The following is a 13,171-nucleotide window of genomic DNA, read 5'->3' as shown; positions in this document are numbered from 1 at the left end:
ACTTTGTGGGCACCAGGCACTCAGAAACATGCCTGCTGACACCGTGAAGAGATCTGAAACTGAGAATGTGTCTGCTTTGTTCTGGTTGTGTTAACTGGGCTAATGAAATAATAAGTTATCTTTAATCATGGTTATTTCATGGTTCCTATTAATACTGCTACTTGAGTCATCTTGCCTATAGTATAGTAGAACTAATGTTCATTTATCCTAACTGGGTTAGATAAATCCTGGACTAGTGAGATTTTTGCAGTGTATTGAGTATCATGGTTAAAACAGTATAGAATAATGAGGTGGTGCTGCCATTTAGTGATGGAGAAACCACATGATATGTTCCTTTAGTTCAGCTGCTGTCAGTAGGCAAGCATTTCTAGTACAGAAGATCTTCTGAAAACAGGTTCAGGAAGCATAGAGAGGGAAAAAAGAAGGAAACTGAACTGTTGAAAGCGATGAGAAGCTTCCAGGGAATTTTGGACAGATAATGTGATCTGATTTTGCTAAATTTCTGCTCCAGTCTGGACATGATTTATGATGTTAACATCCTCATTTTGTCAGTGTGCTATTAAACAATAGAAAGCAATAGAATTTCTCTAGTTACTGTAGATCACTACTCAGGTTTGCTGGGGGATCTGTTTCTCCCCGATATTAGTTGTGTGGGAAACAGAAATCTTGTAACAGAAGAGTTTTCAGTCTAGCCAAAGATCTAAAAAGTGACTGAAAGTTGGAAGTGAGGTGAATTGTGGACAGAAGCAAGCAAATACTTTAAGTGAAGGCAGTTAATTAACTATGGGAACAATTTACAAAGGCTAGAAGATTCTCTGTTATTATCAGTTCAGGAATGGAGTTTAGGGGGAAAAAAATCCAAAGAAACTCTTCACTCCCACGAGGAATTAATTCAGGGATGCTAAAGGTCAGAACAGATAATCCCAGTGGTCCCACCTGACCACGCCTGAGTATATCTTTGAAGTATTTCTCCAAAGCAGTCTGAAAGAATATGCTCCTGTTATTTGTTGCAAATCAGTATAAAGAAAAGAAAACTTGAGGAGAAAGACTGGATACTTTAGCTACGATAGACTTCCTTTATAAATTTGACTCCTGAATAAGTGATTAGCTCATTTTAGCAGTTTTGTACGTCAAAATGGACATCCTATTTTTTCTGCTTTTTTTAATCCTGAGGAGACCAACTGTAAGTACAAGGATAAAATGGAGATGTCTCTGGGAATTTTTTCCCGTCTTACTTTTGTGAATATAAATATAGATTAACAGTAAAACCAAACCCAGAGAGATGATGTTCAGAAAACATTCACTCTGCTAAAAATATGGGAGACAAGCATTGAATAGTAGACTATTAGGTCTATTAGAATTTTGTTCACCACATTAATGATAGGTTAGGGTCATACTGTATAAAGATTTTTCCTGTGAAACTTCACAATGGATATGTATTTTGATGGTGTAACTTGCAGTGTACTGTGGTGTGCTGAAATGTATTAAAACCAAAATATTTTGATGCTGAAGCAGTCTATCCTGTAAGAATACAAATGCTTTCTCAGAGTGGTGCATGAGTAGCCACGAACTGAGTTTTTAGGAACACGGTATCTCTGATGATATGAATACTCCTTTCAGTTGTATCGCACTCTGGAAACCTTGGAAGCAGTAAGGTTTAAGTCTAAGTTTCACAAAGAGAACTAAAGTATCCACCTCTATAGTTTGTCAAATGAGAATGTATTTTTCTCCACTGTGCTCCCAACAGGAGCTCGGATCCTCTGCGTGGGCCAGTGAGGAAGGATGAACCAACACTGCTCTTCGCACTGTGTTGTCTTTGCTCAGTGTTTCATGTGGTTGAATGCTGGAAGTTTTTAGAGTTCAGAGTGGCCACAGATGAGAGCTGCAGGCAGGATTGTGAGGCTGACGCACTCCTGCGGCACAGATCCAGTTGTAGAGGAAGACAAAGGTCCTGTGGTTTTCTTGGGGAATAATCAGCTGGCTTCTGTTGTGGCAGATGCTCTGAGCATCCATCTTAAACAACAAGGCATAATTTAATAGGATTTTAAATGTAACTACTGCTCTTGTTTCAGTTTACAGGCTTGAATCAAATCACTTGGGGGAGGAGAAGATGCTACATTTTTGGTTAAAAATTTTCAGGGCATTTTGTTTAAAATTATGCAGCTGGCACATCCACAGCTGATAACTCATGCAGATGTCATGGAGAATTGCAAGGCTTCTGGCTAAAAAAAAAAAAACCAAACCCCACAATTTATTTCACTTCAACATCTTAATTAGTTTTATAAAAATAAAAAAGAAAGATTAGGAAATGTGGGTTTGTGGGAGAATTCTCAGGGTGTGAACAGTAAAATATTAGGGATCTGATTAAGTTGCAGTTAAACTTGTGCCCGGTGTACAGATTGCTGGAAGACAACAGATGAAAATGGGTACATGTAGATACATGTGTACTGGTACATGGCCTGGGCCTGAGCAACAGAGCACTCTGGTACTGTGAAACTATTGGAAGCATAGTTGCTGGCACAGCCAGCTTTGGCCAAGTCTGGCTTACAGTCTCATAAACAGTTTGTGGCCATGATTTAGATGTTGCAGCATGCTGAAGATCATTCTCCATGTACAGTTTGCATGCAGCCACTCTGATAGAGTGAAGATTTAATAGACATGGCCAGATTATGCCATTTGGCCTGAGGGCCAGAGGGCTCACCCAGGCACTATGTCATTTGCTAGTTGCTCTGACCAATGCAGGAGGGAATTCATGTTGGTTTTAGCAGTATTCCACTATAAGGAAATTACCTCTCCCACACATCGTTTTAGAAGTCTCATTTCTGTTTGAACAAAAGGACGTGGACCTGTTGGAGCATGTCCAGAGGAGGGCCATGAAGATGATCAAGGGGCTGGAGCATCTCCCCGGTGAGGCCAGGCTGAGAGAGTTGGGGTTGTTCAGCCTGGAGAAGAGAAGGCTCCAGGGAGACCTTATAGATGCCTTCTAGTACTTAAAGGGGACCTACAGGAAAACCAGAGGGGGCCTTTCTACAAGGGCATGTAGTGATAGAACAAGAGGTAATGGCTTTAAATTGAAAGAGGGTCGATTTAGATTAGATATTAGGAAGAAATTCTTCCCTGTGAGGGTGGTGAGGCGCTGGCACAAGATGCCCAGAGCAGCTGTGGCTGCCCCCTCCCTGGAAGGGTTCAAGGCCAGGCTGGACGGGGCTTTGAGCAACCTGGTCTAGTGGAAGGTGTCCCTGCCCATGGCAGGGGGGTGGAACTAGGTGATCTTTAAGGTCTCTCCCAACACAAACCATTTTATGATTCTATGATATACTTAATATTCATGTTAAGAAAATCTCAGTGCCTGTCTCTTTTGGACTTCACTTCCAGCTTTTTTTTTTGTGGAAGACAGAGGAAAATACTTTTGTCTTTCTACATTGGCAACACAATTTGTCTTTGCAGTTTTTAGGGAGATAGCATATTATCTTTGGTACCAGTAGTGATGATGGTGCAGGAATTTTGCTGTTGTTGATAATGCATTATTTTCACACAATTTTAGGAGCTGCCTTCTATATAAAAAAATCATCCTTTCACATATGCCTAAAAAATCCCACCAATATATGCAAGAAAAGGAAAAAGAATAAGATACTGGGATGCAAATGTACTATGCAGTCCACTTCTTAAGAAAGACAGTAATCATTTAAGAGCTTTGTTTTTGCAGTTTCTTGGGGTCGCTACCCTCTTATTTCAAGGAAACGATGATTCCATCAGCATTACCACTAAAAGTTATGTATTTTTGTGGTGGATTTAGATAGACAGACTGGGTTGTGTGACAAGAACAACTAGTACATGCACTTTAAAAATCCTCTGATTTCCAAATAGTATCTAGGTCATATGATACCCACAGGCATGATTCATCCACCTGGGCTTTATGCCAGTCAGCAACTGCGTGGATCTGACACTCCAGGAACACTGTAGTGTTATTAAAACTGTATTTTTTTTTCTTCAGATAGCACTGTTGATGATAGCTGTAAAAAATACAGCATATAATTTATAGTTTCTTTCTGAAATAATTCATTTCATTAAGTAGATGCAAAAAGTACAGCATGGACTGAAGAGAATGCAGAGCAGACCTAGCTAAATGAGCCCAGGTACCTTTCCTTGGTCTACAGACTTTAATTTCAAAGGCTGCTATCTTGTTATAAAGTCCTATTTGAGGCAGTAGTAGTCTTCGCCTGAGTGTATCTGCTTGAAGCCCAGCTAGCTGTTAAGGGTTGATCTTAGCTACAATGAACTGAAAACTGCCAGTGTTCTGCCTCTGTTAGGCTTTTGTGTGAAGATGATAATCTCTTTGAGGGACAGAAACCCCATATATTTTATATAAACCTCATGCATTTTTTTTTGCAGTGAAGTTAATTTTCAAGAGATGAGATCATGCTTATTTTTAGGCATGTGTATTATGCAGACAGACACTCTTAATTAAAGATTCAACAAGCCTTGCTCAGGGAACTGTTGAGCTGCATTTTAAAAGATGTGTAGGTGTCTATCAAAACAAAAATGTGTGTAGCTGGCGTGTTTTTTTTTCAGATGTACTGACATGTTTATCTCAATGAACACTTATAGGGGTAGATTCTTCTGGGACTTGCCAGATTGCTTACCTTGCATTTCTAGGTGCCTGTATACTTAAAGAATGTAGTCCCTAACGACTGAAAACCAGCTGCCTCTTTTAACGCCTACTTCTGAAGAGTCTCATGCAGGTTTTTGTTGTTTTTTCTTTTTTTTTTTTAAAAAAAAACATCTTTAGAGGGTAAAGACTGAAATTCATACAGTTAATCTAAAGAGACAGACTTCTAGAAATGAGGTGAAGACGTATAACCTTTGCCAACTTGTAAAGAAACAACAGTGTTTAACTTTTATGAATTTAAAGCTGAAAAAATAGTTTCTCCTTTGTCTTCCTGAGTTTGTGACTTCCCATCCTATTCCATGAAGGAATGTTCTGAGGTTTGTAAGCATGTCTGGGTTATGGTGGACTTGCTCTGAGAATTGGGTTTTGTTTTCTTTCTTTCGTCTAGATAAAGAAGAGGCAACAAGATGTGGTGAGGTTTCTGGAAGCCAATCGCATAGAGTTTGAAGAAGTGGATATCACGATGTCAGAGGAGAAAAGACAATGGATGTATAAAAATATTCCTGAGGATAGGCAGCCCGCACAAGGCAACCCACTGCCACCACAAATATTCAGTGATGATCGGTACTGTGGAGTAAGTAGTTGTTGTGGTCGTCAAAGGACGATACCTTTAGCATACCCTGTTGGCCATTTAAAAAGCTGGAATTTGCTGTTGAGCTCTCTCTAGTAGTATCTGAATTAATGATGACAGTTTGGGGCAACAGGATCAGGTAATGATCGTAAAGTGAAAATTCTGATCATTCATCTGTAAATCCTAAGGTTGTCTTCAGCTAGTGGATTCCCTCCACGAATGCAAGAATTTTTAATGTCACATGCTTAATGTACAACCTGTTGCTGATAAAGTCCGTTGTGAGGCCACTATAAGCTGGGGTTTTATGGTTTACTTAGTACTTGTGTCTAGTCCAAACATAAAATTTCAGAAGGATGTCTTTGGCACAGTAAATGAGAACATTGGCTAGATTGAGTTATATTGTCATTGTAATTATGCTCCTTCTCTGGTGCTGTCATAGTGTAAATTTCATTTATGCTCAGAGAGCCTTTATGCAATCAAAGTCTCAAGGATAAATTAAAACTATTTGCTATTTGAATTGTAGAATAATTTTATTTTTCCCTAAAGCAATGCAGCTTGAGACTTGTCTTCCTCTGTTGAAAGACTGCTAAGCATGAGAGTCTGTGAATCGGACAACAGATTGATGGGTGGGTTGGTTTCTCTGGTGGTATAAGCTGCAATAACTTCTCCATCCACTAGTGCAAGCTGAAGTGGTAGCCTTTAATATGCTAAGAATGGCACCATATGAATGTTTTACCTTCCTGCTTAGTCAGAATGGTTCACTGCAGCTCTAAGTCTTGGGCACTGTTGTAGGCTGGAGGAGTCTTCCCAGAACTTTAACTCATCTTTGAACAAAATGTAGAAAGACCACAACTGGGATCTCTTTGCCTTGATGCATGTTTTCATACCTGAAAAAAAAACAAAAAACAAAAAAACAAAAAACAACGTGTGACTTGCACATCCTTTAGGAGGCAGGTTTGAGGTACCTGTTAGACTAGCTGGTGGGAGAAAGGGAGGTTTGATATGCCACCCTGGCTGCATCAGGAGGTGATTGGGTAAAGTTTGTCTGTGAATTCAGCAGGAGAATGAAATGGGGAAGAGGGTCTCCGTGGCTATAATAGGTGGACCAGAGTAAATATGGGTATTGTATGGGTTTCTGACTACAGTGTGGCGAAGACACATCCAAGCTGGTTCTAACTTAGTCCCTGCCAGACTCACCAGTGCTGTAACAAAGCTGCTTTTGGCTGATGGATCATTCAGGTCTCCTGAGAACCTGTCAACTGCAATGCAATTGTTAGCTTAATGTAGGAAGCAGATAAGAAGTGATTTAGGATCCCCTACAAGAAGCAGATGGGGTATGATGCAGCAGCTAACTGGCTTCCTGAAATAAGCTATTTAACATCCCTCACGTATGCTCTGTATTGGCCTTATTTGTTTACTTCAGTAGTATAACTCATATCTTCCTACCCCCAGGTAAGAAATGTCAGTTAAAGAAATGGATCTGGGACATAGAAAGGATTTTGACCCTCACTTATGGAGCAGTCCCTCACAAATAATAGCATTTACATTGTTCTGTGTGATTTTAGTTTGCCTGGGAAATACAATGTTTTAAGCTGTTGTTTCTACCCTTTTAGCTTGTCTTTACAGCAGGTTTTAAACCAGTCTTAGAAATTGCTGTTTGGAATTAGTGAGGAAGAAGATGCCATGCAACATGTGACATGATCTCGTTAATCTGTCTGCTCAGCTGATAGACGTTTTGGGTGAGCAGAGTTAATCCTATTACTAGACCTCACTGTCTGCATGAACATCTTTAAAGAGCAAACATACTTTGAAAGAAACTGTATTTTCTAGGATGAAGGAAGCAGTATGTGCAGTATCTCCAACATTCATCAGTTAGCCTGCTGCATTAGTTAATGAAGTTCTTAGGTAATAGAGTGGCGGTGAAACATTAGGCAGGAAGCAAAGGAGGTCAGAGCTGGAAAGGGGGTTAAAATATCACAATTAGATGAAGTCAGAAGACATTGCACATCTTGTCTCTCTTTGTCATTTCCACAGTGAGTATTTTAACATCTTTATCTTGACATAAATAACTCCAAAAAATCACTACTGAATAACTTAAACTGAAAAAATACCCACAGAGTTTTCTGTTAGTTGAGTTACTGAAAATTGTAGTTTATCATTCCTGATTTGTGTCCAGGCAATTTCTAATCCAATTTGTTCTATTAACACTGTCTGTTTTTTCTGCCTGCCAGTTGTACAGTCTCACCAGGAAACTGCCTATGTACTTATTCTGTCTTACACATTCTTACTGACAATGCAGACTGACTGACTTAAAACACAAACTGGTCAGACCCATTGCTGTTCCTCTAAATGTATGAAGTAGACAAGGCAAAGCAAGATAGGTTTAGTTTTTATTTTGTTCTTGTTATTTCAATAGAGGTTTACAAGCATATGGTGTATGAGCCATGACTCAATGTCATGCTCATAACCATACTGGTTTTTTTGTGTTAGTAAAAACATTAATAGTTTATGGGTTTTTTTTGTTTGTTTGTTTTTTGTTTCCCCATTTTCTTTTTAGTAGAAAACCTCAGCAATGCACACAGGGTATTATCTCAGAATAGATTTTTATAGCTAGTACTTTACCATTTGAAATAATCACTTTTCAGAATGTAACTGCAATGTAAAGGAAGTTTGTCTTCAGTGTTTTCAGTAAGTATCCAAAACGGATCGGTGTCAGCTATTTGAACATGTGATAGCTGGTATAAGAGAGGAGAAAGGTATAAAAAGATGACCAACGCTTACCGATTCACAAAATGTCTTGTACCACAGGGGGAAGGATCATTCTGGTACCAACAGACAAACTCCATGTTTTGAAGTGTGAGCAAGACCTTGATATTTTTTTGAGTTGATATAATTGCAAATATGATCATTAATCTATCTTCTCCTTTTCTCAGTCTTCTGAGATAAGTTCCCCAATTTTTCAGTAACAAGCTCTGCTAATAGATTTTGAAATAAAGTACTCTGCAAAAAACATTTTTATTTCCTGTGAACAAGGTAAGAGCTGTGAGCGGGCAAGACACTAAATATTTTATTGATAATCCAGTGCTATGTCATAACACTGACACTATGATAATTTACATATTTTTATAATTCTACAATCTGTTGTTTCATCTTAGTGACATTGCTATAACATTGTAAGTGTGTGAGAAAAGACTCTACGTTCCAGTCAAATCAGACACATGAACCTGCTCTTCTAATTTACAGTAGGGTAAACCTGAAATTACTATAGTTATCTTGCTGCTCTAGTTAGTGCCTAGTGCATGTTCCAAGAGAGAACTCGTGTACTTTGAATAAAGAGAAGTGGAGATAATTTGGAAAAGATCAAAAAAAAAGGACAAGTAGAGCTTTAATAGGAGCTGGTGTGTTTGGTTGGGTTGTTGGGCATGAAACCAGTTGTGCCTTGCTGGGTTCTTTACAAGGCTGATCCTCAGTTAGTTTTAGTGGCTCCTGCTCTAGTACTTTGACATACAGCTATGACATACAAGGCAAATCATGGATTATTTTACCCCAAAGGTAAATAAATCTCCTTGAGGTACACACTGGGTTTCCCCATCCTGCTGTGTTACTCACCGACTGCACCCTGGCCCTTGAGCAAAAGGAACCTCATGAGTGAGTTTGCCTTTTCCTGAGAGAGAAGCAACCCACACTGTCTTTCCCAGCCACTGTTCTCCACATCAGAGAAGCTTTACCCACTTGACTTGTTTGATCATGGTGCATGTTTCGTGTTCATGGATAACCTGTTCGATGGCTTCAGTGGTCAGGTCCACCCCTCGATCATGAGCCCATCTATACACTGCATCTCTTCCTAGGTGTCCTGCTGTGTCACTAAGCTATGAATAGCTTGCCCTTATGTTCCCAGCCCAGGTCTAACTTAGCCATTTCAGTTCTGGCAGCCTAGTCCACCTGCTTCTTGTTTCCATGTTCTTTGGTGGCATGACTCTTGGGCATATGAGTATCTATGTAACATGCTTTTACAACACTGCTGCTCCGCCCTGGCAGCAATGCCTTGCCACAATGCAGCAGCCCTGATGGGCTTACCACCGTGCAGCCAGTTAGTCAGCTTCTGTTGGTGTAGCCATCCCCACAGGGCATTTTCTGCCATCCGTGAGTCAGTGTAGAGATAGAGTACTGGCCACTTTTATCTTTTGGAAACGTCTAGGGCCAGCTGTATGGCTTTCACTTCTGCCAACTGACTCAATTTGCCTTTGCCTATGACAGTTTCTGTGACTTGTCTTGTGGGACTCCAGGCAGCAGCTTTCCACTTCTGATGTTTTTCCCACTGTATGACAAGACCCATCAGTAAATAGAGCACATTGTTTCTAATTTTCTGGTAATTTATGATATAGTGGGGCCTCTTTGGCATGAGTCACCTCCTTGGGTGATGCTTCAAAATGTCTGCCTTCTGGCCAGTCCATGTGTTTTTTCTCCCTGCTCTCCCTCAGGAGGAGCTTCTATCTCCTTTACTAACTGGGTTGACCTATGCTTCCATTGTTTCTTCTTGACTGTAGGAAGAAGTGTTGTGGGTGAGGGTTGGACTTCTGACTTATCCACAGTGTCTGCTTGTGTGTCCTCAGACCCAAAGACCCTCACAGTATCTGTCTGTGTGTCCTTAGACCCAAAGACCCTCACAGTATCTGTCTGTGTGTCCTTAGACCCAAAGACCCTCACAGTATCTGTCTGTGTGTCCTCAGATCCTCTTGTTTCTTTGAGCATAGGCATAAGCCTACCCCAGGCCCCAACACAGTGCTGGAAGTTGTGTCTTTATGGTACGTGCAAGGCATCCTTCCTTCAGGTGGTCTGCCAATTCAACAGGATTCCACATGTGCTCAGGAGTGAAATCCCAAACCAACGGAGGTGAAAAATACTCTAGGCACCTGCCAAAATTCTCCCAGGCGTGGGAATTGGTTGCCTCAGGGCACAATTCTGTGTGCTACTCCCAATTGGTTGGCTCACCTTACAAAAAGTCAAAATCAGTGTTGCTGCACACACCAATACAACCTTCTGGTCACATTGGGATGTTCAAGAAACTGAAGGGCCATTGCAACAAGGGTTGAAACCTCTGTCCCAGAGAAGAGGAAGATACCATTCTTCATTTCCTCCACAAAGCGGCTCCTAGAGGAGGAGAAAGGTGTAATTGCTAATTGTCTCCACGAGATGGTTACCAGAGTACTGGGATGGCAGCAGTGTAGGGGCTAAATACCAGATTAGGCTCAAGGCCAATGCTTTTATCATGGCTTTCCCAGGCAAAGCAAAAGAAAGTGATAAACACAGCAAATAGCAAGAGGCGTTGCTGTGAAGAAAGTTAACTCCATCCCAGCCAGACCCAGTAAAAACATGAAGTCTAGTTCATTTTCTAAGTTTTCACTAACTAAATTCTTTACTTTCAAGGTTACAGAAAAATTTCTAAGTGTTCTACCTCCCACTGTGAATTTATTTTACACAGCCAGATTCATGATTTTGCATGTGAGTTATTCAGATTTTTCTAAAGTACTTCTGGTAGGATCCATCACAGTAATAACTATTAAGTATCCTGAAGGTTAAAAACACTATTTAAAAGAATGAACTAATAATTACTTATCCTTACTTATTACTTACTGTTACCTTTTTTATACAGACAGTGGAACGTCCAGACAGATAGAGATCACTGCAGATTGGTGCATTATGCCCAGACTCACAAAGGGGCTGTAGCATGATGCCAAGCACTGAAACGCCTAAATTTTGGGCATGTGGCTTCTGGAGTGGAATTAGCAGTCCTCATCTAGGGCTCTAGCTTCTTCACACGGTAGGTGAGGAGCCATAGGTACATGTATCCAAACTGGATCTGCAGTAGCTAGAACACTAGACCTGGAGAGCTCTTAAAGCAGAAAGCAAGAAATGCTGGAAACGTGATGGCTGAAATTAGGCCTCACACCTCCCTCTTGCGATTTCTCTGAAATCTCCACAATTGAATACACGACCCTTCTTAGACTAGAAGTGGCTCCCAGATTTTTCAGAAGATTGGAAATCTCCACTTCCAAGTGAAACCGCATTCTAATTTTAACCTTTCAAAGCTTCAAGTTAGCACTTTGAAACAGTGACAGTTTTATATGCAGAAATCTGCCACTGATGTAAGATCGCCTGAAATATAGGCCAACCAAAATTAAAAGGAAATCTGTTTCCAGGTGGGAGTTTGAGCTGAAGGGAAAATATTTACATAACAGGCTGACTCTTTTTTTTTTTTTTTTTTTTTTAGCCTCTCCCTGGGAAGCTGCTCATATGGTTTAGAGTGTTAGGGTAAGTCCTGATAGAGTGCCTAGTGGGCAGCAATAGAGACAGAGATATGTGATATTTATTGTCCTTCCTTGAAATGTAATATATGGGTATCAACTCCATCAAAACAGTGAAAGCCTATAGACAGAAAAGAAATAAAATAGGCTGCTGAAAGAGGTGCAGTGTTCTCGAGAAACTATTCAGTGCACATGCAATTACTGTGGCACTGATTTCTTTGAATTGTTAAGTATCAGTCTCTTCCGTTTTTTTTTAAAGATCCTGGAGAGATTCATACACATTTTTTTTTTCTTCCTTTTTATATGTGTCAAATAACAAATCAGTAACTACTCACTGATAAGAGAAAGAAAAGGAGAGAGAGATTTTAAGAAAGCTGGCTAGAGGCCACCTCAGAGTTTCTGCACTGGCCAGTTGTTGGAGAGTTTGTCATTATTCTTGTGCCTGCAGATACAGAGGGCTTGAACTCTGTTTCTGTAGATTCTCAAGCAACGTGGCAGAATTCACCTTGGCATGCCTGCTGTGGTGTATTTACTTCAGGATCTAGGGCAGTTGTGAGGCTAATTTGGTATTCAGCAAGTCTATGTTCAGTTCCTTGCACCCTTGGAGATGTCTTACCTGACTCACTTAGCGTCTTGGTGGTCCGGGTCTGTCTTTAGAAGAGGGATAATCTCGCTAGATAAAAGTTAGTGTGAATTGCTCAGAGATCATATAACAGCTGTTAATGTTTGATGATGCTGGAACTTTCTTGATTAATTATTATTCTCATCAGAGTTAGTTTCCTGTATGGCCAGTATAAGCTGTTTGTTTGAAATTGTTCTTAATTGCCTTTTGCAGTTGCATTGGAGTAGTTTGTGGCTCACAGGCATCCACAGACCCTGGGCTGAATGTGAGTGACTCGAGGCCAGTGACACAGCACTGTTTACCTTCCTGATTAAGCCCTTCTATCAAGCAGGGAATATAGAAGGCAGAGCTGGTGTTGGAAAGCAACCCCTGCTCATGTGTCTTCTCCATGCTGGCAAGATACTGTTCAGACCATTCACAAGGTCCGTGTGGTTATAACTCACAGGCTATGCCTGTGCTTTTGCCATCCGCTTCACTGTTTTTCTGAGTCCTGAGGCAAAGAGCTTTAGTTCTGTGTCATATGTACTTAATAAGGAGGAGTGTGGTACCAGAGGCAAAGTGTAGAGTAGCCAACCTGTCTAGCGTTAATGCTTAAAGAATAGAAGCTCAGCAACTCAATAAAAATAAAATAATCCAAGAATTTTATCTTCCTCAGAGCAGTTAGAACCGATATCAGTAATGTATTATAGTGCTGCCGTTTAGGCTGGAGAGAGTATGTTCCGGTTGAGCACCACAGTTGTCATTTGGACTCTTTCCTCTCTGTGTTCTAAACTTCATGAATAGCTGTTTCAAAGTGAAGTAGCAGGTATTTTGTAAACCATCTCATCACGTAAAGGTGATAGGTGTCAAAGATTTAATACATCTCTGGAGATACCTTACTCTGTTTGCAGACTCTCTGTTTCTTAAAGACAATAATATAGGGTGTTGATGTATTTTAAAACACTTAAGGGTGACCAGTATAAAATTAGAATTGTCATATTTACGGGATATAGTAGAAAATGCTG

General features: G+C 40.3%; 1 protein-coding gene across 1 annotated transcript in view; it reads left to right on the top strand.

Moving 5' to 3' along the window:
• The window catches only part of SH3BGRL2 (SH3 domain binding glutamate rich protein like 2), a 47,600-nt gene that overhangs the window by 19,288 nt on the left and 15,141 nt on the right, over window positions 1-13,171 (top strand). Inside the window, exon 2 of the mRNA XM_042803469.1 lies at window positions 5,058-5,243. Coding sequence (XP_042659403.1) covers window positions 5,058-5,243 — 186 coding nt within the window. The remainder of the gene's footprint in view (window positions 1-5,057; window positions 5,244-13,171) is intronic.

The sequence above is a fragment of the Tyto alba genome, unplaced genomic scaffold, assembly GCF_018691265.1.
Source record: "Tyto alba isolate M040663 unplaced genomic scaffold, T.alba_DEE_v4.0 Super-Scaffold_40, whole genome shotgun sequence".
Classification (NCBI taxonomy): Eukaryota; Metazoa; Chordata; class Aves; order Strigiformes; family Tytonidae; genus Tyto; species Tyto alba.
The sequence above is the reverse complement of the archived record's forward strand: the minus strand, read 5'-3'. Positions and strand labels throughout refer to the sequence as shown.